At 44.7% G+C, this 25,596-nt stretch overlaps 1 protein-coding gene across 4 annotated transcripts in view; it reads right to left on the bottom strand.

The window, feature by feature from the left end:
- Nucleotides 1-4,877: 4,877 nt before the first annotated feature.
- CSNK2A2 (casein kinase 2 alpha 2) overlaps nt 4,878-25,596 on the bottom strand; it is a 39,777-nt gene continuing 19,058 nt past the window's right edge. For 2 of the 4 annotated variants that reach the window (XM_036124308.2, XM_078062787.1), the window contains 8 exons: nt 23,541-23,600; nt 18,462-18,545; nt 17,542-17,652; nt 17,183-17,284; nt 16,551-16,651; nt 15,567-15,715; nt 13,597-13,691; nt 4,878-7,859 (listed from right to left, as the gene is read on the bottom strand). In XM_036124308.2, the coding sequence (XP_035980201.1) occupies nt 13,615-13,691; nt 15,567-15,715; nt 16,551-16,651; nt 17,183-17,284; nt 17,542-17,652; nt 18,462-18,545; nt 23,541-23,600 (684 nt within the window). In that variant the 3' untranslated portion in view covers nt 4,878-7,859; nt 13,597-13,614. Of the gene's footprint in view, nt 7,860-9,106; nt 9,281-9,402; nt 10,621-13,596; nt 13,692-15,566; nt 15,716-16,550; nt 16,652-17,182; nt 17,285-17,541; nt 17,653-18,461; nt 18,546-23,540; nt 23,601-25,596 lie in introns of those variants that run through there. The other 2 variants (XM_078062785.1, XM_078062786.1) reach the window with 2 other exon arrangements.

Below are 25,596 nucleotides of genomic sequence, written 5' to 3'. Positions count from 1 at the left end.
CCCAGAGTTGCTTTTAGAAGGCGGAAGGAGACAGAGGATTATAGAATGTGTGAGACACGCGCACGGTGTCAAGGAAACGTGGCGGGGGTGGGGTCAGGGGCGTGAAGACCTGGCCCCGCCCCTTAAGGGACTGGGAGGAGTTACAAGGGCAAAAGAAAAGTGGAGAAAGGCGCGTAAGGTGGCTTGGCTAAGCAACTGCTTACCTGGTGTCCTGAGAATGTCAAATAGATGCTGGCCAAGAGCGGGATAAGGTTAAAGCAGCCGACCATTATTGTGCACTCACTCTGCTAAGCGCCTTATACGCATCATTGCTTTAATTATCAACAGAGTCACTGTGAATATATCGCGTTATCTTGTGGGATGCAAACCAGTGCTCTCGGGAAAATGTATTACCAGGAATGCACGAGCAAACAAAAAAAGGCTGAACATTAAGGTAAAAGCAGAAATTAATAAAATTAAACAAAATAAAGTTGAGTTGGTTGAGTTGAATCAACAGCTGTTTGATCAATTAATACTTAGACCATTTTTAAAAAGACATAAAATAAGCTCTGCTATTTCGCGTGTGGAAGAAATCCCAAATGTTGGAGACGAACCACTCCTGAGCATCTACCTCAATATCACACTGTGTGCCCAGGCCTGTGCTGGGTATTGTGGCTGAGGGAAAAGGAGTTTGCTGTTAACATCATCAAAACAGCTACAAATGGCTAAGATCATCTGAGCATTTATTAGGTATCAGGCACTATACTAAGAGCTTTAGCCTTTACTAAATCATTTAATTCTCACAGCAACCCTGTGAACAATCTAAGCAGAATTTCCAGACATGGTGGTGGTGGTTGGGGGGGGTGGGGAATATATGGATCTTATTAGAGCAGAAAATCAAATTTTTTTATATGAAACTGTTATTTTTGGATGGCTTCTGGGGACTCTATATACTTTAGGCCGGTGAACAATTTATCCCTTGATTGTTATTAAAATTTTCAGGGATCCTGCTTTGCCTCTTCCAGCTTCTGATGGCCCTAGGTGTTCCTTGGCTTGTGGCAAGCATCACTCCCTAATCTCTCTGCCATTTTGACATAGCTTTTCTCTGTGTCCTCTCCTCTTATAAGCACACCGATTATTGGATTTAGTGCCCACCTTGAATCCAGTAGGACATCATCTTGAGACCTTCAACTTATTGCATCCACAAAGACCCTCTTTCCAAATAAATGCCCATTTCTTTTTTTTTTTTTTAAAGATTTTATTTATTTGACAGAGAGAGACACAGCGAGAGAGGGAACACAAGCAGGGGAGTGGGAGAGGGAGAAGCAGGCTTCCCGCAGAGCAGGGAGCCCGATGCGGGGCTCGATCCCAGGACCCTGGGATCATGACCTGAGCCGAAGGCAGACGCTTAACGACTGAGCCACCCAGGCGCCCCTAAATGCCCATTTCTGATGTTCTGGGTGGACATGAATTTTGAGGAGAAACTATTCAACTCACTATACTAACTCATCAGAGAGGACTTCTTTGACAACCAACCTGAAATGGCACCCCCCCAACTCCCAACTATTTGTCCCCCTACCCCACTTTATTATTTTTTTTATAGCACTTACCATCACTTCATTGTCTATATAGTTACTTATTGCTATCTCCCTTCCCCTGATTTTGTTCTTCTGGAAGAAAGAATTTGATCTGTCTTGCTTATAGATGTATTCCCAGTACCCAATCCAAGCGCTTGCAAAAAGTGGGAATGCAGTAAGTATGTGCTGAATCAGTGAATCAGACCAGTGATCCTGGTCACTGCAGGCCCAGCATAGGCTCTGTCTCTTCTGGACTCAGTAGCTCCGCACCCATCCAGCCAAGAGAAATCTCCTTCTGCTCTGAATTGGGGCTCACCTATCCCATTTGCCTGCTCACATTTCTCTCATTAACCATGCATTCTCCTCAGCTAAAATGGAACACCTTGAGCAAGTGTGGGCCCAAGGGCCTTGAACAGATAGCCGATCAATGAGCAAGCTGATGGAGAAAATGAGTGTTTGCTTCTCCTAACTACCCATTCTCAGTAAGTGTCTGCCTGAACTGTGTTCAGTTCTTTCTTATGTTGGATTTCAAAGTTGATTGTGATTATGGCCTTGGCTACAGTAAAGATGATTTGATCCAAGGTTTGGAGAACATAAATTAGTGAGTTGGCTCCATTGTAGATTTAAATTTGGTATGCTTTTTCCAGATGCAGACTGTGTCTTCTGTGCATGTATCTTAGCACGTACACAGTACCACCATCATGGCAGACATAGGCTGGATGGATGAGTAGACTAGAGCCAAATGGTCATCTCTGACATTTACTTTTGTTTCAAAGGTAATGCAGCCCAAATTAACCTAAAACCACAGATGTCTCTCACAGAAAAATGCATTAAACACTATAATTCTTTAAGATTGTTTTCCCTTCATCAACAAGAAGTCATGTAATGACAAAACACAAGAAAAATCTTGCTAATGAGTTGCTTCCTTCAATGATTTCTATAATTAGAATGGGGTGGATGAGTCAGTTAAGAAAGTAATACATAGAAAGGAAGCAGAATTTACTGAGGCAGTAAAGGGATTCTGATCTGGGTAGTGGGTGAGGAAGCTCAACTGATGCAAATCAGGCCATTAAGAACTTCAGAAGCGGTAACAATCCTAACCATCATCGAGTGAGGTACAAGATAGGGGTGGTCTTGAAAACCCCATTACTACTGCAAGGGGCTTAGTTTGTTGACTTGAAATTTGGGTAAAACCATTGCAGAAGTAGCAACCAGTACTTGACCAGCCCAGAATCTCGAACCATGAATGTATCACAGTCCTCAGTTTAGATAGGTTACCTTGGTAGGATATCAAAACATACTCAGAGATTATGGCAAGTAAATCAAAGCCATGATATCAGTAACCCATGTCAAAGTGAGGAATAAGTTTCTGATTATTGTGGTATTTTGTTATTTAAGATAAATGTATTAGAGAATCTGATACTTTAAATTTCATTTGAAATACTTAAAGGAATGTGAAATTAGATCTATGATTTTAATTTTTAAAAATGTTGAAGACATTTTAAGTTTATAAACACTGTTTAAAGATTTTGATTTATTAAATCTATGAGTTTAAGGATGTTCATATTTGAATGCTTAGGAAGACTTCACCCAATTTTAGGTCTTTCTTATTAGCTATTGGAAATGTTTATGGAAATCAAACAGATTATTTTTTTTTTTTTTAAAGATTTTATTTATTTATTTGAGAGAGAGAATGAGAGACAGAGAGCATGAGAGGGGGGAGGGTCAGAGGGAGAAGCAGGCTCCCTGCCGAGCAGGGAGCCCGATGCGGGACTCGATCCTGGGACTCCAGGATCATGACCTGAGCCGAAGGCAGTCGCTTAACCAACTGAGCCACCCAGGCGCCCATGAAATCAAACAGATTAAATATGTGGTTGACTTTGAAATGTCTAAGGAAACTAGATTAATTGTACAAGCAATGTTTACAGTGTAACCCATTAGAGTTTTGAGTTGATTGAGCATTAATCAAGGAATAAGCAAAAGTGTTTATATACAAAACTAACGAGATTTGGAAATTAATGTTAAGAACACAAAGTAGATTTTAAATGTACAGCTTTAATAACTAAGGTATTAGAAACACCAGTAATTGTGTTTTTAATACCTTTTCAGTGTGCAAAGTCTGTGGACAGTGTTCGTTCCTGTCAGAGCCCAGAAACTCTGAACACTGGCCTCCGAGAGACACAAGGGACTTGCCACACACTGCAAGGCAGGGTTTATGCCCTACCCCTCCTTGCTGATCAGGATGGGAAGGTATAGCAATGAGGGGAGTAGTTGTGCCTGGAGAATCACCCTTTAGCTGGGAGCAAAGATGGAAGTGTGCCTTGGAACTGGGTGTTCAGCTAGTGGATGGAGCACCACTGCATGCCAGCACCAGTGGTTATATCCAAAGACCATCAGTCCTGACGACTTCAGTAAAAGATGCAGTGGTGGGCAGATGAGGCTCCTGCTCATCTGAGAGTGAAGTTCAAATGGGACTCTGTTGGGTCCCTGCACGTTGTTATTTTTAAAATTTATTTTTTAATTCAAACAGTAAAATGTACTTTTTTGGGGGGGGTGTACAGTTTCGACAAAGGCACCGAGTCATATAACCATCGCCATATTTAGGATACAGACAGTTCCATCAACCCCCAAATTTTCTCCTGTTATCACCCCCCAACCACCATGATGAATCCCTGGCAACCACAGTTCTGTTCTCCATTTCCTACATTTTGCCTTTCCCAGAATGTCATATAAATGGAATTAGTAGGTAGCCTTTTGAGTCTGGCTTCTTCACTTAGCACCATGCGTTTGAAATGGACATTTTAAAAGCTTGCTGCATATTCCTCAAAGTGTTGCTCCACCATTCTATACCCACCCCTCTGCCCAGGGATATTTTGTAACACTTGCCAGCCCCCTGCATGCTTACTTTTTTTTTTCTTTTAAAGATTTATTTATTTGACAGAGAGAGACACAGGGAGAGAGGGAACACAAGCAGGGGGAGTGGAAGAGGGAGAAGCAGGCTCCCCGCCGAGCAGGGAGCCCGATGCGGGGCTCGATGCAGGGCTCGATCCCAGGACCCCGGGATCATGACCTGAGCCGAAGGCAGACGCTTAACGACTGAGCCACCCAGGCGCCCCCTCTGCATGCTTACTTTTGAAGGCTTCCCTATAGCATTTCAAATATATTAAAAGGTAGCCATTTTTCATATTTAAGGTAACTTTTTCCCCGTATTTTCTTGAAAAGATCTTTAAAAATTGCTTTTGAAATTACTTGATTTGGTGATTGCGACACTTCACTATCATGAGAAAAATATTTTTTTAAAGCAAATAACAATGAAGCTCATAGGATTGGAAAGACATGTAATTACATTTATTAATTTTTTATTTTATAACTTTCTTAAGGGAGCGCCAACACCTTTTTTTTTTTTTTTTCCAGGTCTCAAACATTCCTGCTTCGCTGGAAAGCTCGACGACTCTGGGCACCATGTCCCAAGCGCCTAACAGAGCCCCACAAGAATTCCATGGCTAAAGGCATCACGGTTCCAACCTACACCAGTGACGGAAGGAAAGAGAAGGCTGCTTTCTCTGAATCATGGCAATGCCTAAGACAAAACAAAACATATGGCACAGTAATTCCTTTTTAGGATTTTATCTCACAAACACAATGTACTGTGTAAAAATGTATGTGCAAATGTGTTCACTGCAGCAGTACTGGGAATAGCTCTGCTGAGAGTCTATCATCAGTTAGGGACTGCTTTGCCTTTGGTACGTCACACACTGGGACGCCACCCAGCCACGAGAACGGGTGAGGTAGATCTATACATGCCTACAGTGAAATTGTCACAACTCAGGAAAAGCACAAGTTGCAAAAAAAGAATGTATAGCCTGGTGACATATCTGTAAAAATAAAAATCATCATGATTTTTTAACTGTTAGTAAACATGAAGGAAAAAAATCGCAAGATATACGCCAGATGTAACCACAGCTACCTCCAAAGGAGGAAAGAGTTTTCGTGTGTGTGTGTATGTGATGGGATGGGGGGGGGTGCGGTGGGGGAAGGTTTCATGATTGACTTTTAGGTAACATTTGAATTTTTTGCCATGAGCATATTATTACTTTGGTGGTCAGGAAAGTTAAACAAACGTTACTTTAAACAGCCCAAACTCAAGCAGGAGCATTGAAAAGATGTGAATCGATGTTCTGGATTTCCAAGCACGTTGTGGATGAGCTTTATAGACTGTTTTTGGGTAAGCAGGTCCCTTGTCCCCTTCTCTCAAGGTCAAAAAAGCCTAAGCAAAAACTTCTCCTTTCCCTTCATGCCACAAACTCTCTCCCACCCAGTAGTAATCATCCACAAAAAAGACACTTATCTGATACGCTTGAGAGGTTTCTGGAAAACAAGACTTTCCCACGGGGAAGTTAAAGAGCACCTTGGTTGAGAAGATAAATGGGGAGCTAGCATTCAAGTTCTGCATGGCATCTAAGAATTCCCAAGTCCATCAACAGCACCTACTCTGAAGAGACCCTTCTCATCTGGGAAGGCTCTCAAATGCCGGCAGGTAAACACGGAGGTGATGTGCCATGTAGATAAACGTGCACACACAAAGCACCATGTCTGTAGGAGCTTCGGGGGTGTGCTCATTATGTCGAGGTATGGAGATACCGTCTCCCAGAGTCCCGGGAGGCCACGAGAAATTTGCAGAGACTTGAGTCAAAAGGGCCACGTGAGAGAGCCTGCTTGAGAAAACCAGGCCCGCGATGCTGTTGGAAAGTCCCAAGTCCATCCGCTCGGCGTCCTGTTGGCCTTACAAAGTCTGCTGGCAGCGGGCCTGCGGGCCCTCCTCGCTGGTGTCCGGGGGCCAGCCACAGTCTCGGGCTCCCACACCTGTGGAACTGCTTGGATACGACAGAGGCTGCTCCAAGGGACACTGACGCCGTGGCGACCCCGAGGGGCCTCTTTGCTTTCCCCCCACAACTGCTTCAGAAACTGTGAGTGTCCACACCTGGGTTCCCACAGTCACCTGTTCAGGACAAGCAGCAAAGACAGAAGAAGGAATGTTGTGGGACCAAGTGGCTTTTGTGGGGAACTAGCTGCGTGGGCATTGGGGTCTGCCCGGCACTCCTGCTCGCGACAGGCTGTGGGAGGGCGCAGGCCACAGCCAGAGGCAAAGCTGGGCGGCCACCAGGTTGAGGCTGCTTTTACCTCCTCGCGGCCCGGCTGTCCTGGACGGCAGGCCCGAGGGAGCCGGGGAAGGCTGGTTTGTAAAGCGGGTCTCGTTTTCACTTAACAAATCTAATCGCACCCTCTCTCACAGCCGACCAGGCCGCTTTTCCTTCCAGTTCACGGGAGCTTCTGAAGGCCACAAGAAGCAGCCCTTGGATCTGGACCTGAGACCCCTGACCCGTTCCCTGCTGCACGACCGCAGACTCAACCAGCCTCCAAGGTAAGACACTTTTCCAGAAGGGGCCACAGGGAAGAGGGGCCGAATGGGGAGGCAGAATGAACTGTGGAGACCCCCAGCAATAGGAAAGCAAATAAGGGGCTAAGGCATCCCCCGGAGATCACTAGAGGTGACATTTGTTTACCACCTAGTCACTGGGTTAGAAGGGTCAAGGCAAAACATGGCTCTCCTGGCTCCCCCGTCTACTGGAGTCACCTGCAGTTTGCCCCATTCCCGGGAGTCGTTCACGGTACCTGTTCAACTTCTCATCTCTGGTCAAGAGCTTCCTTCAAACTGGCCCTCCTCACCCCCAGGACTCCCCCTGCTTTCCTCTGGCTAGAACCTGGCACGAATGCTCTTCTACTTCACTCAGTCCTCTGTGGCCACGGGTCTCGGTTCATGGCCCCTTCCACACTGAAAACTCTCCATACATTTCTTTTAAAACCTTTTATTCAATAATATATATTTTTAAAATTATAATATGTAACTGCCCGTCATGCCATATGTTGCCCCCGTGCCCCCACTGTGGAGTCTGTGGTTGGCTAGTTACCGTGGTCTGCTGGAAAAACAGGTGGCCACAGGCTGAGGCAAGGGGGCGCAGGGGGGCAACAGTAACCAACAACCATTTTGCATACCCTTCACATTTCCCATGCTTTCTGGGTCAGGAGGAAGTCAACAGGAAGCCAAAGGCGTGTGAACCTTTTACATTCGGAAGTGAGGTTTGATATACGGTGGTGGGCTGCCCTTCGGTTGGTCTGGTTCGTGCTGGCCAAACCTGCCACCATTTTGTGTCTGCTCACGGAACGTGATCTCTCTACACACGTTAAGACGTTTGATTTGTTTCTTGTTCTGCTTATGGAAAAGTGGGAGGAACCGCAACAGACCTGGGGAGAGAGACGGGAGGAGGGGAAAGATGGCATTAATCAATCTGACCCGGAGTGAGGACAGGCCTTCACTTGCCTGTGGCTTCCTTCTCTGGAAGTGCTGGGAGCACTGTGCAAGCTGGACTTTCCCATGCCACTTTGTGGAAAACCTAGTAAGAGCTAACTTTATGGTCTCAGGTTTCAAGCAATACCCTCTTCCTCCTGTGATCACCACTCACAGAGGCGGTCTTAGGCACGGTCTTCGGGGAAGAGCAAGGGGAAAGCTCCGGATATCGAGTGTGTCCCCTAGGCCTCCTCCCCACCTCTTGGGTCCAGAACACGGATTTAGAAACACAGAGGCCTCTTGACCATTCTGCGCCAGCCAAGCCACAAGCTCAGCAGTCCAACCCCAGATCCCCGTCAGCCCTGACCCAATTTACTGAGGACATCTCGGGACTAATAATCAGATGACTGTATTTACGCCAGGAAAGCGCCGAGTCCACTAATAAACAAAGAGCAAAAAGGGAGCTCAAATATTTTTTAACTCTCCCCTGGGAGCAGCAGTGTGGCATGGCCTGAAAACCCGATTTCTCCTTCCATGTCCAGCACAGTGAAGTGGGCGGTGAGAGGCCAGCAGCAGAATTCTAGAAGCAGTGTCTCAGAGATCGGCACTACAGCAACAAGAGAAAGGACTGTGCCCCCGGGAAGCCGTCACAGAAACGTTTCATGAAAACTTTCCCTGGGTCAAGGAAGGGTTCTACGTTCTTGATAAAGGCCACATGGTGCGGAAGGTTAAGAAAGGAAGGACTATTTGTCTTTAAGCACTTCAGCAACTGATTTCCAAGCGTCCAGCGCCACAGAGGGATCCGTCAGGGAAAAGCACACTAATTAAAGACATCACCATCTGCCAAATGCAGACACACAATAGCGTGTGCCTGCTTGTGATGCACGGAATGGGGGTGGAGAGAGATGTTCATCAACGCAGAGCACTCTGCCACAGAGGTGAAAGTTGCGCACTGAAATGGGCCAATCCCAGAAGCAGGTGCCCAAGGGGGAAGCAAGTACCAAGGAACCGCACGCACCCCACCGGGATACCACTCTGGCCCCGCCTCTCTCGATAAAGCAAAGTTCCACACGAAGGTTGGGATTCACTGCATCCCCCATACATGCATCTTTGCAGTTCAAGGTGTACCCCGCCTCTCCCCCAAGACACAGGAAACGCAAGCCTAAGGTCCCCAGAGCAGTGGCTGGTTTCTCGCTTGGGAAGGTGGTGGTTATCAACATTTTTATTTATGAAAACAAGCTTGAACACGGCATTTGTCTTTCGTCTAAGGGCAGCAGGGTATCAGTCATACATCAGTCATCCAGGGATACAAAGAGGTGGCCAAGTGTGTCGGAAGTGGTCACTTGGAAAGGATCACAACCCAGGCAGTGGTGCTTTTCTGCAAACAGAAGGAAAGAGTTGGCTCCACGGGTCTTGAAGATTTATCCAAGCTTTCCATGGGGTGTCAAGATTTCTGTCCCAACCTCTTAGTCACCATTTACAGCAAGAAAAGCCAGCAAGTGCAAAACTGTTAATTTATTGATTCAATGAAAGTTTTTTTTAACAATCCCCAATACATGCAGTTCAGGATTAAGTATCACATCTGTAGCACATTGTTGAGTCTCTACAAAGAAGGACTCCTCTCATCAGCTGTATAACCCATCACATCACTTTCCCCAGCCTCCTCAGCACCTGCTCGTAGTTGCTTCCATGAACACATCCATAGAGCTCAAAAGTATGTTATTACTGGTTTTCTTGGCCAGATGTTGCACCACCAGCTCCCCTCCCCCACTCCCACCCTGGGGTTAGTTTTTTAAAAGCAGGACGTTATGCCATCTTAGATTGATTAAGCTCGCTGACAAACTCTGGCTTCTCGTGTGCTCCTGTGGACCCTGCTTTTGCTTTTGGAATGGCTTAGATTTCAATGACCTTAACTCTGCTCATTATCCACCCCTATTTATTTGTAGGCGGGAAGTTTGCTTTTTCCTGTGGGTGCTCATGCAGTAACACAGGTTTCTAAACAAATCGTGCGGTCTGAACTGGCATTAAGGGAAACGGCTAAGTGGGCTCTCTTAGAACCATTTCAATGCATATATAAAAATTCTTCCAATTGCTGCTTGTGTTCCCCAAATAGTTTTGCTTCCATCCTTACTACAGCACCTGGGAGAATTTAAGTCATTTCCCTGAGTAGGTGTGGGCTGAGACCCACGGCCGCCAGCTCTCTGGGACTGGGCATCTGCCTCGAGGGCACCACCTTCCGGTCCCGCTGGAACCACTCCAGGCGTCGTGCCTATCTCAGGACCCAATTCCAGCTCATGAAGGTGGTGCCCCCTAACTCTCTCAAGAAGTCACGCTCCCTCAAGATCTACCCTTTGACTGTTTTTCTTATTGGTTCCCTTTCTTTTAACCACCTCCTGCCTGAGCCCCCAAGGATTACAAGCTCTTCTGCCTTCTCCAGCCAAGCAGTCCGAGTCCCCTCGTTCTCTGCAAGGGAACACAGCAGCTTTGAGCCTTGTGAGCAGTCATGTGCTAGAAAATGTCTGCTAGACCTGGCGTGGCGGCTGGTGCGTGGGCGCCTGCCTCAGAGAGCCGCCATCGGCCCTGCTGTCATCGGTGAGAAGACCCAGGAATGCTTGGTCTGCACTGTCCGCTTGGCTTCTCCCACCCAGGCCCCTCCCACAGGGACGGCACAGGAGCAGGCAGCTGATACGATCCCGGGGAGAGCGAACTGCAAGCAACCTGCAGATGAAAAGATCACTTGGCATCTCATCAGTTCTGCTCTCACCATGGGACTTGTCAGCTGAAGCCAAGCCTTGCACTTACGCTCACTTGTGGCCCATCAGCCCTGACAGACCAATCTGTATTTGGCATAAGAACTTTTTGTTCTCACCATACCAGGCCTATGTTGTCGAACACAGGCAGGACCTGAGATGATAGTGTAACACTACCCTGTTCCCCACATTTTTTGCTTTTCTTTAGGAAATAACTAAGTCCTTATCATAGGCACTTTTAACCAGTTATAAGGTAACAAAGCAAACAAAATGGCTAATCAAAAATACTGAGATGAACTTAAGAAATAATCTGCTGACCGAAAAGGGTATTGGGTGGGTAAATATACCATAGCTGAGTCTGAGAGGAGACTCCCACTCATTCATTCACACACACTCACTCACTCACACACTCTCTCTCCTTCTTCTTTCCCTGCCCCCTCCCCCCACCCACTTTTGGAACTCTCCATGACCATCTCCTAGCCTAGGTTAAGTACTCTGAAATCTCGGGGGAGCTAGGTCCATCTGGCCACAAAATGGCTCTGGAGATGGGTAGGAGAAAAGGTCTGGACTGGACTCACTTCAGTTTGGGAAAGAACCATCTACAGCCAGCCAGCCAGCCAGCTAGGTGTCAAGACCAGACTCAGAAAGGGGCGGGCATTTTAAACTCAGTCATGCTGTCTAAGGCAGGAAGAGAAGTGGAAAGTATAGGTGGTGGAGAAGCAAACCATGCACAGAAACAAGAATTACTCCCGTGCCAGAGCTGCAGTCACGGAGCCCCAGGAAAGGCAGGTCCGCTGTGTCCGCACCGACTAACCCGTGATCAACGGAGAGAGGCGGTACGTCCGTCACCTGACTATACTCCTCTAGGTGCTTTCACTGCCTCTGGGGAGCCCAAGGGAAAGAAATGGGGTTACTACTTCACCAAGACCCTCCGGTATGCTCCCCCTGCCTGGTCCAGACAGGCAACTTAAAAAAAAAAAAAAGGTGGGAGGGGAGAGAGTGAGTGACAGAGGAGGAGATGAGAGGTAGGGGGCAAAAAAGACACAAAGTGGCACGTCTCCCTGATAATTGCCAACAGTGTTGCCTAGAAGGGCACATCAGAAGGCTTCCTTGGCCTGACATACCAGTACAGGTCCAGCTGAGAGCTCATGCCGTGGCTTTGATTTTCAAGTAGAACAAATGTATACCTCAATATACAGAATGTGCAATACAGGCAGGTGGTATTGGTGTGAGAATCTTAACTGAATGCATTTTCTGGCTTTGGGGTCTTATTTTTAATTTTCAATCTGTAAGCTCAACTCTAGTTAAGAGTTTTATTTGCATTTTAAATTCCCACCGACCAAACGACAAAAATACAATCTACATTTAGAGATAGGACCTGCTACCAATACCAATACGATTTTATTGGAATATGGAATGTAAACAGATGTTTTCAAACAAACAATCTAACCTTATAAAAATGTATGGCATTATTAAATAGCTAATAAAGAAATCCTATGGTCTGATGTGGATAGACACCTCGAGCTCTAGCCTAGCTGTAAAGTCCCCACAGCTGTGACATGGCTCTGCCGCTGGGGGAGGGGACTGCTTGTAAACCAGACTGGTGACAAGTCCCCAAAATGAAATCAGCTTGACTGTTTTCTTTTTAAAGCAGAATCTAGCTTCCTTTGCTGACACAAGGCTGGCACAACGGATCCCGAGCTTTGACACTGGCTCTAGGAACTCCAACTAACCCCCCAGGCCCCTCGTATGATGCTCTGCTCAGGCGTCGGGGAACAGGCTGGCCCTGCACACATGACCCCAGTCCCTGCACATGAGAAGGACAGCTCTGCCATCACGTTCACACATGACCTCTCGGAGTGTCAAGATGCAGCTTACCCTGATTACAGAGGGAAATTGCTTCTCGTGGGGATAAAAAGAGGCAAAAAAGGGTGGTGGTGGTGGGGGGTGGGAGTACATTTTTCTCACCCAATAGGTCATTCCTAAATACATTCTAATAGGATGTTTCTCTCATTCCCTAATCTGCCTGAAGACCGACTTTCCAACTTTCATTATGGTTGTGACCAAAAAGCCTCTGTTTCAGAGAGGTGCACGAAAACAGGCACACACACTGGGATGTATGTGCTGGGAAATGGTGAGGTTTTCCTTACAAGGCTGCAAAAGGAAAAAAAAGGCTACACGGAAAAAATAGCAACAAGATTTTATGGTTAGGCAAATCAACAAAGGTTACAGTGAGCTCCAAGTTATGCACTTCGCATCAAACTTCTGAGGAGACAGATGGACCTGTTCACGGCGTCACAAGGTTTCAAGTGATGCCTGCTGACGGCAAAGGGGCCTCTTGTGAGTGACTGCAGTTTGCTCCCAAATGAATACACTCAGAAGAAAACTGCAGGGATGAGGTACATTTCCTAGAGAGCTCATGTCATAAAAAAATACATAAAACATGAATTTGTAAAAGAGCTTAAAAAAAAAATACTGTCACTGTTTTAATATCTCCTTTTCGTAAATGAGGCTGGTGTGTCAGTATAGACTGCTGACGTTTTGCTAAAACTTGAGCCTGAATCTCACCAAAGGAAACCCAGACCACAGTGGAATAGATAGGAAGTCAGATATTCAGAGCTTGTTGACTGAACGGGTTAATTCAACAGTGGTCTCCTGTTAAATAAAGGTAAATGTACAACAACTCCGAGTCTCTCATCTCCCATGCATTCCAAAGGGAGTGTTCCCTCAGGTCCTGAACTATGTGCATCGTCATGCTGCCGCGGCGGCAGCTCCCTGCAGACTAGTACTGGGGGATTTCTTGCTTTTTGACAGACAGTTAGGTCTTTACTCTTCTTTGCATTTAGAAGGAATGACTAGAATTTCTTTTTATCACATTGTAGTTTTCCTTCCAGATTTGTGTTTGGTTGGTTGGATTTATTGGCAAGCATCAATGCCGCATTACCCGTCGCCTTCCAAGTGTTCACCGGGCTGCCGTGAGGCCACTGGAAAGCACAGCATTGTCTGCAGAGGGCTGGGACTGCTCCTTCACCACGGGGTCTGCAAGAAAACAGGATGGAAGTCAGGCGAATCCGGGCTGGAAGGTGTGGGAGACACCATCATGACAAACCCCCTTCCACAGTGGGATAGAGCGAGACTGACAGACTGACGAGAAAGCCAGGGTCAGAAGGACAACAGAAATTACAGAACTAAGGTGAGAGAAAAATCAGACACTGAAAAATAATCAGGGGAGTCTGCTCTTCTAGTCAACTCTTGCACTGCCCTCAGAGGACAAGTTCTGAGACTCCAGGAGAAGAGAGGCCCACAAACACTGACTTCCCACTGTTCAAAATCACTACTAATGTTCTTATGTGTTATTTTCCTTAAATACTAATGTCAGATCGAATCCCCAATTTCTTCAAATCATGTGCGGTAATGAGCACTTTGGAGCAAAGGAATGAAAAGAGCCATTAGAAGACCTATCAATTTTAAGTGACAGTCATTTGAAACACTTTTTTTTTTTTTATACAGAAGATGTGTATTCAGAAAAGTGGACGGATCATGAATTACATATTGCAAACACCAGAATTCTTAATTGGATCTAACTCAAAGGGTGAAAATAGCTTCCGGTGCCAGAAATTGGAAAGAGGACCCCTGAGGTGCACTTGTCCGAGGTCTAGAAGGCCAAAGGGTAAAACCTTTCCAATTTGTTGTCTACTAATGCTTATGGGCGGGCAGGTTCAAGATTTATATTATTCAGGTAAGATCTGCTTAATCTCCAGACGGAAAGAAAAGAAAGGAAGATCGCATACTGGACAAGCCAACAGACAGGCTGAAGGTTTTCTTCTCCATTCAGAGAGTGAGCTGAGACGGGTCCCGTAACCTTTATCCCCAGTCTCCTCTGTCCTGGACTAAGTCATCTTACGTTGCCAGCAATTCAGGGGAAAGTTTATTTGAGACCTACTTTATTTCGGGGGGAAGGGCTGTACGCATGCAGACAATACGCAACCACAGGCATTGAATACAATACACACACTTGGAAGTGAGGCCTAAAAATTCTTTAACTGAGGTAGGATTTTAGTGGGGTCTTTTTTTTTTTTAATCTTTTATTTATTTCTTTGAGAGAATGAGAGAGAACATGAGAGGGGGGAGGGGCAGAGGGAGAAGCAGGCTCTCCGCTGAGCAGGGAGCCCGACACAGGGCTCGATCCCAGGACCCTGGGATCATGACCTGAGCTGAAGGCAGACGCTTAACCAACTGAGCCACCCAGGCGCCCTAGTGGGGTCTTTCCACACCTGCTTTCCTTTCCTCAAGTTCCTTTTATTTATTTAACTCATTTCCTTCTTTAAAAATATACTACGGGGGCGCCTGAGTGGCTCAGTCGTTAAGCATCTGCCTTCGACTCAGGTCCTGGAATCGAGCCCCGCATCAGGCTCCCTGCTCCGCGGGAAGCCTGCTTCTCCCTCTCTTACTCCCCCTGCTTGTGTTCCCTCTTTCGCTCTGTCTCTGTCAAATAAACAAATAAAATCTTTAAAATATATATATATATATATATATATATATATATATATATATATACACACTACGGTCACCTCATTACTTTTAACTAACTACTTGTTTTTTGAGGGGAAAGTATCTTTGATTAGGTTTCCACACAGACGTATATATTGGAAAACAACGTTTAGGTACTTGTGATCTATCAACTCAGGGCCACAGGGAATGGTCCGCAGACCAGACTCAAGTGCAGTTAAGGCAGTGGACAAACACCTCTGCAGATCAAAAAACGGAACTGCAAAGCTGTCTCAACAGTCTAGAGCTAATGAGGCCAAATTCCAAGGAAGAGTCAATCCAAATACCTAGAATTCTCTTGACTGGCCTCAAAGATAAAGAACAGAAGAATTTTTCCTTTAATAAATTATATCCCTGGAGACTCACAGAAGTACGGGTGCTCCATGGCCTCTTTGGCAGTCAGTCTCTGTTGATGGTCGTATCGCAGAAGTTTGTCCAGAAGATCTAGAGCCTCGGGGCTGACGAGGTGTCTGTTCTCACTATGGATAAAGTTTTCCCAGCGTTTCCGTGAATGTCTGAGAAGGAAAAGGAAGCATTAGTACCGAGAGTCTATTCAACAAGAATCCTGATGTTACTAGGGCTAAAGGCAACAAAATCTTAGAATACTGACTGCGCTGATTTCAAGCTCGTTAAATCTCCTTCTCACTGGTATCTGCCCCACCCCCACAGGGCCACTCGCAGCATCCTGAAACAAAAACCGTGCTCTCAGACTGATAAATAAAAGGAGTGAAAACTTCGACATCTGATTTAGAATTTGTAGCACCTTCTTAAATCACTTCTTATGCCTCAGGCTTTTAGTCCATTCTGGTGAGGCACAGAGGGGACAGAGTTATTTTTGTTGTTCAGCAGAAATATTTAGAGAACTAGCCTCAGAAACATAGAGGCTCCATAAAACACTGTTTGAAAATTGTCAGCGCATTTACTTTTCAACACTATTGCATTAACACTATTGCACCGTACCTGCAAATAGGCTTTAAAATTTGCTACCTTGTAGAAAATACATTACACAGAACAAGAAAAAACTATAAATCTCTTACTCAAAAAAGAATCATAGCTTTCTAAGATTTTCCATTAAAATAAGCATATGCTGTATCAGAAAGCTTTTTTCTGTAACAGGATTTTGTCTTCCATTTTCTACTGACTGACAGGTTATCTCTTAGAGAAGTACAATGATCAGAAGACACATGTAAACAATTCCCAAATACCTCAAAGCAAGTTAAAAAAAAAAATACGGGAAGAAAGGAGGAGATTTCAATTTTGCTATGATTAGCAAGCGACTTCGGTGAACAGTCACACTTCTGAAATGGGGTACGTTAAAACCCTCATTCTCTCGCCCTCTCTCTTACTTACTGTCCCAGGATATCGTTGAAGTGCGGATCTAGGTCTATGTGATACTTCTTCAGATACCCATACAGCTCATCTGTACCCAGAACCTTGGCAATGCGAACAAGCTGAAACACAAAACAAACTGACCAAATCACTGAGCACAGAGCTCACTGCAAGCCTGTGAGGATGCTATTCCAAGGCATCGAGGACTTCCACATCACTGAGTCCTCAGGGACCAGATGTAGGCTGGAGCCTGGGGCCGACAGGTGGCAGACCCCAGGACACGATGTTCACAGAAATCCAATTTCCAAACTGCCTTTAAAATGGTAACAACTTACGACAATAATCTCCTAGAAGTTGACCAATTGTGGGGGTATCACAATCTAATGACTACAGTCTGGTTTTGTTAGACAAGGACTGCCTGACTTCTTCACAGACTCACTCTGAAGTTGGGCATAAGAGAGCTTTATCTTTCTCTACATTTGGGGACCTGGTAACCACAGACAAAATGTCATGAAACTCTTTATCCTGAAGGAAAACTTCTGTGCAGATGTCGAGTGATATTTAGTGGCTCGAGGATAGCATCCCTGTCATAGGACTCCATTTTCTTGGCATCTGCCCCCACATGGGGGAAGAGCCAGTCAGTGTTTGCTCACCTGGTCATAATTGTCCTGTCCATGAAAGAAGGGCTCCTTTCGAAAGATCATGCTTGCTAACATACAGCCCAAACTCCACATGTCCAAGCTGTAATCATACATCTGGGGAAATAAGGTCAGCCTGTCAGTGAAGGGTATTACAAATGCGTTTCTCTGATCTGGATTTCTAGTCTTTAGTTGACCTTTGCACATATTTTAGAATTCAAAGGAATAAAAAAAAAAGTCACAGAGAAAAGTCTGAAATTATCGCTTCGGGCTGGGCTTTTGAATATATCCAAACTGACGGACTAAACAGCAAATGAGGAGAAGTCCTAAGGAAACACACAAAGACGGCGGAGGTGCTTGGCTAAGAGTTTTACCTGATAGTCCACAAGGAGCTCTGGGCCCTTGAAGTACCTCGAGGCTACACGGACATTGTACTCCTGAGCAGGATGGTAGAACTCTGCCAGCCCCCAGTCTATCAGTCGCAGCTACAAACATGACAGAAATCAAACACGTAAAGGAGTGATTCTTGACGCCCGTGCCTTAGAACAAGGCCACATCACACTAGCTGACAATTACGTGGGCCACATGAAAACTGTTAGCAAGTGCACTGGCAAAAATTACACTTTCAGCAATTGTGGAAGAGGTCACTTCTAGAGCAGAGCACTCAGAATCTTATGTGCTTTTCCTTTTTTTAAAATTTAAATGATCCTGGCTTATCATCCTCTTCAGATCAATCAAGCTTAAGCTTTTCACTCTGTGTCTGTATCACCGGCGTGTGTAACACACTCCCCCGTCATTAACAGCCCCCATTATAAGCTCTAGCCACAACTGAAAGGGTTGGGGACGCAGGCCCCAGTCCAGGATTGAAGCACTGCTCCAGCTTTTCGTTCACCTCCTAGTAGCTGATTTGTTTACTCACCAACCAGGGACAACCAGAATTGGGTATCAAAAACAGGAGGGACCCAAGTGTACTTTTAAGGCCAGGCAGATTGATTGGTCTGAGGATCATTAAAAGAAGTAGAAACCATCAGCTGGAGTTTCTTTGCAAGGCCCTCTGGAAAACCATGACCAAAACAAACAAGGGACTACAGTGAGGCTCGGCTGTCTACTTTCCTTGTGTACCATGCTTATGCAAAGTAGAAAGCAACACTGGAGACTGAAGAGGTAACAGTAACACAAGTCTGCCGAAGAAAGTAGTCAACGGGTGTGCAGTACCACCTAGGTACTGGCCAGTGCTGTGGTCTGCCCTAGGCTTCCCACGGAAAGCCTTGTTGCTTCCTGGCTGCAATGGTACCTTCTTCTGCTGGTGATCTATCATGACATTGTGAGGTTTCACATCCCTGTGCATGATTCCCTTGCTGTGGCAGTAATCCAGAGCCTATGAGATAAGAAAGCACAGAGAAGAGTAAGCAAACCATCTACCAACCCCCAATGCAAGCATATTCCTATTATTTGTGACAGCTTGACTTGGATACAGTCTCCCAAGGGGCAGCTTACTGTCTGTAACAGAGGAGAACAGGCATGCTTCAGAAGGCCCCCCTTGCTCTCTGTGCACACTAGGCTGGCAGGTGGTGGAAAGGGGGCTATGTTAGGAAGGGGACACGGAGATTCTTCCTACTTAGGTGTTAGTAGGTAACACTTCACCAGCCACCTGGATTTAGAAATCCTACATTAATCTGTTGGTCTAACTCAATGGGTTTAAAACCAGATCTGGGAAACTCACTAGACTCCCTCTCACCATGGTTCAAATGGCACGCAAGAGTCCCTGGTGGGGATGAAGAATGACATCACAACGTGTCATTCAACGTGGCTTGTCTTTTAGCCCAGTCCCCCATGTGGACCTTCGAGATTACCAAGTATTCTAGTATTAGTATTTTCTTTTAAAAACAACCCCTGAGCCAGAGGCCTTTAAGAATTCTATTTTTACTCTAAGGGAAGATATTGCTTCCTACAAGATAGATGATATGCAGGTAAGATTTTAAGCGTACAAGTCAATGATTTCTTTTAGCAGCACATTCAGAGTTGTGTGACCAGCACCACAATCCAGTCTTGGAACTCTGCCACCATCCCAAGAATTCCCCTTCAGCTTGCCTGTGATCAATCCCCATCCCCCCTGGCCCCCTACCTCAGCCGTAACCACAAACCTGCTGTTAATACCGATCTGCCTTTTCTGGGCATTCATAAAATGAAATAATACAATATACAGTATTCTTCTTTCCCTCAGCATAATGTTGCCAAGATTCATCTGTGTTCCCCTTTTCTTGCTGAGTAGTATTCCATTGTAGGGCTGTACTAGTTGATGGACATCTGGGTTGTTTCCAGTTTGGGGCTATCATGAATAATGCTGCTTATGAATATTCACATACAGGTCTCTGAGAGGAACCAGGCTTTCATTTCTCTTACGCAGATTCTTGAGGGTGGAAGTGCTGAGCTGTCTGTTAGTTTACATCAAACTTTTTAAGAGTCTGCCTAATTCTTTTCCAAAGTGCCTGCTCCATTTCACATCCCCAGCAGTCACACAGGAAGGTTCCAGTTTCGCCACATTCTCGCCAACAACTTGTAACTGTTTCACCCTTGGGATTACCGCCGTTCTGGTGGGTCTGAAGTGGGACCTCACTGTGGATTTGAATTGTATTTCCTAACTGGGTCATCAAGTTGACATCTTTTTGGGTGTTAGTGATCATCTTGTATCTTCTTTGGACAAATACTGATTCAAATCTTTACCTTTTTTTTTTTTTTTTTAACCATTTTTTCTTTGGGTGGTTTGTTTTAGATAATACAAATACTTGCTTCTAATTCTCCCTTTCTGAACATAGTAACCATTCCCATACATTTCAAATTAGGCCCTCTGGCTTGTCTTAAAAAGCACTGCAGCCTATCTGAGTGCCATGATTTACTCCTTAGGTAATAATAATCACAGCAACCCATCATCTTGTGCTTCCTACTATGTGCTTGGCACGGAGTGCTTTTAGGGGAGTTTTCCACAGGACTAGATAAGGTTTTTCCACCTCGGCACTGCTGACATTTTGGACATTTTGAACTTTGGATAATTCTTTGTTGTGGGGAGTGTCCTGTACACTGCAGGATGTTTAAAGGAATCCCTGGCCTCTTCCCACCAGATGCCAGTAGCACTCTTCCCCAATTGTGACAACCAAAAATGGTTCCAGATTTTGCCAAATTGACCTGGTTGAGAACCACTGGACTAGGTCAGAGAATGATCCCTAGGATCAGCATTCCAGGAATAAACAAATTTTGCTTTCCCCAGACACAAAAAAGTAGACAGTGTATGATGCTTTATGTATGAAGGTTAAAAAACAGCCAAAACTAAACTATGGTGGTAGGAGTGAGAAGAGTATCTTCAGAAAAGGGGATCCTGAAGAGAAGGGACGTATGAGAGCCTTCTGGGGTATTCATAATATTCGCTACCAGCCCTGTCCAACAGAACTTTCTGCAATGACAGGAATATTCTGTATCTGCACCGTCTAATGTAGTAGCCACTAGCCACGTGAGGCCATTGAACACTTGAAATGTGGCTACTGTGATCAAGGAACAGAATTTTAAATTTTAATTAAAAATTTAAATAGCTACCTGTGGGCAACAGCACTGTACTGGACAGCAGCAGAGCAATATATAAATCTCGGTGAAGGTTTCACTTATGTAAAAACCCAAAAACCTGTACACTTAAGATTTATTCATTTATGGGGACGCCTGGGTGGCTCAGTCATTAAGCGTCTGCCTTTGGCTCAGGTCATGATCCCAGGGTCCTGGGATGGAGCCCCACATCGGGCTTCCTGCTCGGCAGGGCAGGAAGCCTGCTTCTCCATCTCCCACTCCCCCTCCTTGTGTTCCCTCTCCCTCTGTGTCTCTGTCAAATAAATAAAATCTTTAAAAAAAAAAAATTTATTCATTTATGGAAGTTCTACTTCAATTTGACTTTTCTCATTGTTTTGTTTCACAACAACAGGTGTAGCAAGATTCCACAATGGCTTTGCGGTAGTGCCTTATGAACCAGGGCTCCTGAGGACAGACCTCCGCGGATCTGAATCGGGAGACCGCACTGTGTACCCAGGAACCGCTCAATAGCCCTCGTCTCAATTTCTTCTACATTTTCCGTGAAGCAGATTTCCTCTTCCTCATCCCCATTTTGTTCCCCTCCAAAGAGAAAATTTAGCAAGTGTTGATTCTGTTATTTTGCCTAGTCTTTGCCCAAAGGAATTAACTAATTAGGACCATAATACCTGGGATGTGAGAAACACTTGAGGAGAGCAGAGGTTGAACAAGTACAGTAAAGGAATTGATTCTTTTGCCAAGTTCACTAGTCGGACTCCCTGTGGAGTCGCGGACATGCTTTTAAATTCCTTAGGGGAGTTATTTCAGTTTCAAAATCTGGTATTATCTGACCGTTAGGCATGAAAGACATTTTTCAAGCTTCGTCTGGGGTTCTGTGCCTCATTAGCAGAAAGAAGGCCCCTACTGCCTAGCCGCTACCTCCGAAAAGCAGAAGGGTAAGCAGACACGCAGTACTGTCTAAATGACCAGCCTGTGAAGACCTGCATTATAGGGATGTCTTCACCTGACCTAAGCACAACTGTGCTAGGTTCTCAATCTTCATCTTTGGTGTGCTAAGTGAAAACCACAAAATCTTAACACCTTACTTTAAAAAAAATAACCAATTGTGAGATTTGGATTGCAGCTCTCATTGGGTGGATGCAGGGGGTTCTCAGGAAAGCACCCGCAGGGAAGGAGCTAGCCGGACAGCTCATAAGACCACAGCACTGCAAACCCCTTCCCCACTGACGCCTTCCATTCTGGTCTGGAGAGGACATGCAGAAAGGTGTGATGAACCAAGCTCTACCTTCACATGTTTCTGATCTTACTGACAAAGGAAAGACCCATTAGTTGTAAGAGTGGACTCTTAAATCCGCCACCTTGGTACTAATGACAAGTGGTTTGTATAAGCACTTCTAAGAAAATACATTTACCTCACAGAGCTAGTTCTTCAAACCCCCATTCCCTAAAGCTTAGCCTTAATTAAACTTGGGATTTTGTTCAAGTAACTGTTCACAATCCCATCAAAACTCCATCTTGGCAATTTTCTTCAATAATGCCAATAACTTAGTCATCTCTATCTTTCAGAGGTTCTTAAATTGAGAGCCACACCCCCCATAAAACTTTATGTAATACCGTATATTTATACAGGCATTTGGTGGGGGGAGTTTATATGTTCTCATTAGATTCTTAGTGATCCATGACTCAAAACAAATTAGGAGCCATTGGTCTATTCCATTTTACAAGCCATTTTAGAATTCTTTAACTGTTTACCTAGACAAACTAAAAAAGATCATTCCTCCATCAACCAGTAATGCTTCAAAATTTCCACCTAAGGAGATTACTAAGTCTGCTAGAAGGACCACCCATCACCTCTCCCTTCGTGTCCAGGTCAGTCAGGGTTGGAGGGTAGACTGGGAAGGGGATTCTGAGTGATGGCGAGAGAAAGATGGCCACAAATTCCTGCCCTCCCAGTAGGCATGTCTCTCCACACTGTGATTTTAATGCTCTGCCCATCAAAAGGTGAAGTCTACTTCCCCCTTCCTTCAATCTAGGCTTGGCCAGGATTTGCTTTGGCCAACAGGGCATTAGGAGACAATGATACAAGCAGAGAATTGAAAAGCGCTTACACATCAAACTTTGCCCTCTCGTGCTACTAGGAACCCTAAGACCACCATGGGAAGAAGCAACTTAGACTAACCCCCTGCAGAACGAGCCTTCAGCTATTCCAGCTGCCATCCCAGATATGTGAATGAGGCCATCCTGGACCAATGGTGCCCCAGTCAAGTTGACCCAGAAAAAAGACTCACCCACAAAATTAGGAGAAATAATGAATAATTTTTTTAAAAATTGTTAAGTTCTGGGTGATGTGTTATACAGTGAAAACTAATAGTATTAATTAAGCAGCAAAAAGAAAACCCAAAGGCCAACAAGAGGTATGAAGGAGGAGCTTCTGATTTCTGACATAATGTTCCTGGTATCTCTTGACTTGGCCATCTTTCTCAGTTCTACTGGAAAGTTTCTATGTAAAGATCCCACAAGAGATCTCAATGTAAGTTAAAAACAAAACAAAAAAAACGCCTTGGGGCGCCTGGCTGGCTCAGTCAGTAGATGATGTGACTAGATCTCAGGGTCTTGATTTCAAGCCCACGTTGGGCATGGAGCCTACTTTAAAAAAAAAATTAAAAACAAAAACGAAAACAAAACAAAAATCTCACTAAATTCTCTAAGTATCAAGAAAAAGTGCCTGAGTTCCCTTCGTCCTCTCAAAAACTTCTTTAACGAATACACCTGAAAAAATTCACTGCTTATGAATGCCACTTACCTTAAGTAGCTCATACATATAAAACCGGATATCGAAATCTGTCAGGATCTGGTAAAGTTGCTGAAACAGATTTCAGAAAAGAGAAAGTTAATATAGTCTCATCGCATCTTGTCATCCCCAATACTGGTCATCATTCTCTGTACACTTACAGCTTAAGTCACTAAAGAACCCCAGGACTTTTTTTTTACTACCTGATCTGGAACAAATGGGGACAAAGACCAAGGACGAGGGTGTAATACTTTTGTCTTTTTTGGGGGCGGGGGGGGGGGGGGAGTTCCAAGGGAGAGAAACATTTAATTCAACATGGATCTTTTAAAAACGTGTTCAGTGCTCCATGATTTCAACACCCCAAATTACATTATTATGGAGATGAAGTTCAAGTTGTCCAATTGTTCTCATATTCTCACTACACTTAAACAAACTAACCCCACTGAAGCAGCACAGTGTCCGTTAGAGAACTAAGTTCTGAGTGGAGAGCAAAACTTGAAGAACTTCAAAGGCCCATGTGGTAAAAAGTGTCAACACAGTCTGTCTGCTCATAAAAGAAACAGGAAGAAAGTGACTGCTCCAGCTCTAGGAGATGGTAAGAGACTTAAGAAAGGAGTAGGGGAGGGAGAGAGAGAAAAAAAGGGAGCCAGGGACTGAAAATGATTCCAGGCCAAAAGGACACACAAAGAGTTCTCATACTGGGACAAAGACACACCCACTGGGAGGTTTTTTTTTTTTTAATTTCCATTTCTAAGAGGCAGAGTAGCCTTAATACATCCAGGTTCATTAAAATCATCACAAACCTTCATCAGAAACTATACTAATACTATTATTTTTGGTATTCAATTCCAAGTAGATCTGTTTCCCCATCAGTCCAAAGCAGCACTTTCTATAAAATTAGTCAGCACAACTTTATTAAACATGCTTTGTTTCTTTATTGGAAGACTGGCAATAGAGGAGAGCTCTCTAAGGAGCACTGACCGGGCTATACAATGTGTCTGTGTGAGGGGGTCGCAAAACTACACAGCCCTGTTTGTTTGTAGTTGTAAGAATGATATAAAAACATGAAAACCTGGCTTCATATACATGCGTGTGGGGGATGGACAGCTAGAGCACAGGGAAATAAAGGAGATTTTTCATTGCATACCATTTTATATTTTAGATCCATGTAAATATATTACCTATTCAAAAAGATAAACAATTTGCCAAGAATCAAATCTAACATCTTCTAAGAACACCAGGATTGAGCTTCTTTCTCAAATTTCCTCTGCTGAATAAAAGTAGTTCTCCCTCTAGCTTAGTAAAAATATTTGCCTTCATCAGCCCCAGGCACAAGCCAGCTCAGGGCAGCAGAGGGAATGAGACCATACAGACCAGTCTACCTGTGGTGCCTGGGCTGGGAAGGAACTACACTCGGAAACAACAGCACAAACACACCACCACTTCTGCTCAGGAGGGATTTGACTGCGTAACAGCCAAACACCCAAGTGTTCTGTTCTCCTCCAGCTCTGAACGGCAAGGAAGACTTCTCAGCCAGCATACCAACAACCCGTATGTACAGACACTGGCTGAAGATACCATCTCTTTGGGTGTCAAATCATCTCTTCCTCTGAGAATTAAGATCGCTCCCAGAGACTGTGCCAAGTTGAACCTCAAGTCAATAAACAGGCCATGAAAGTGAAGCGAGCATTTTCTAACCCTCAGAGGACTGGATTATTTTATTTCCAGAGAATAATTATGGGCTATTTTATCATTTGGACTTTTATCTCCTATCGTGTGGTATCTATATCAAACATCTGTGTAAATGGTTCGTGTTAAGGCATAACAATAAATGTCCTTGGCCTGCCAATATAGTATTTCTAGCTACTCCAACCAATATCAATTTTTATGTAATATAAAACACTAAATGAATATAGTGGTTAGGCCTAATACATTATGAAGTCCCAAATGACAGGCTGACGTTCACTCTCATTTCTCAGGAGATCTGGGTAGGAGGAGACCAAACTACATGTGTAACATTTTACCACCTGGGCCTAAAATTCAGGACTTGCCAGGGTCCACAGTCTGG

This window comes from Halichoerus grypus, chromosome 15, assembly GCF_964656455.1.
Source record: "Halichoerus grypus chromosome 15, mHalGry1.hap1.1, whole genome shotgun sequence".
Classification (NCBI taxonomy): domain Eukaryota; kingdom Metazoa; phylum Chordata; class Mammalia; order Carnivora; family Phocidae; genus Halichoerus; species Halichoerus grypus.
Note: the sequence above shows the minus strand (reverse complement) of the source record. Positions and strands in the feature narration are given on the sequence as shown.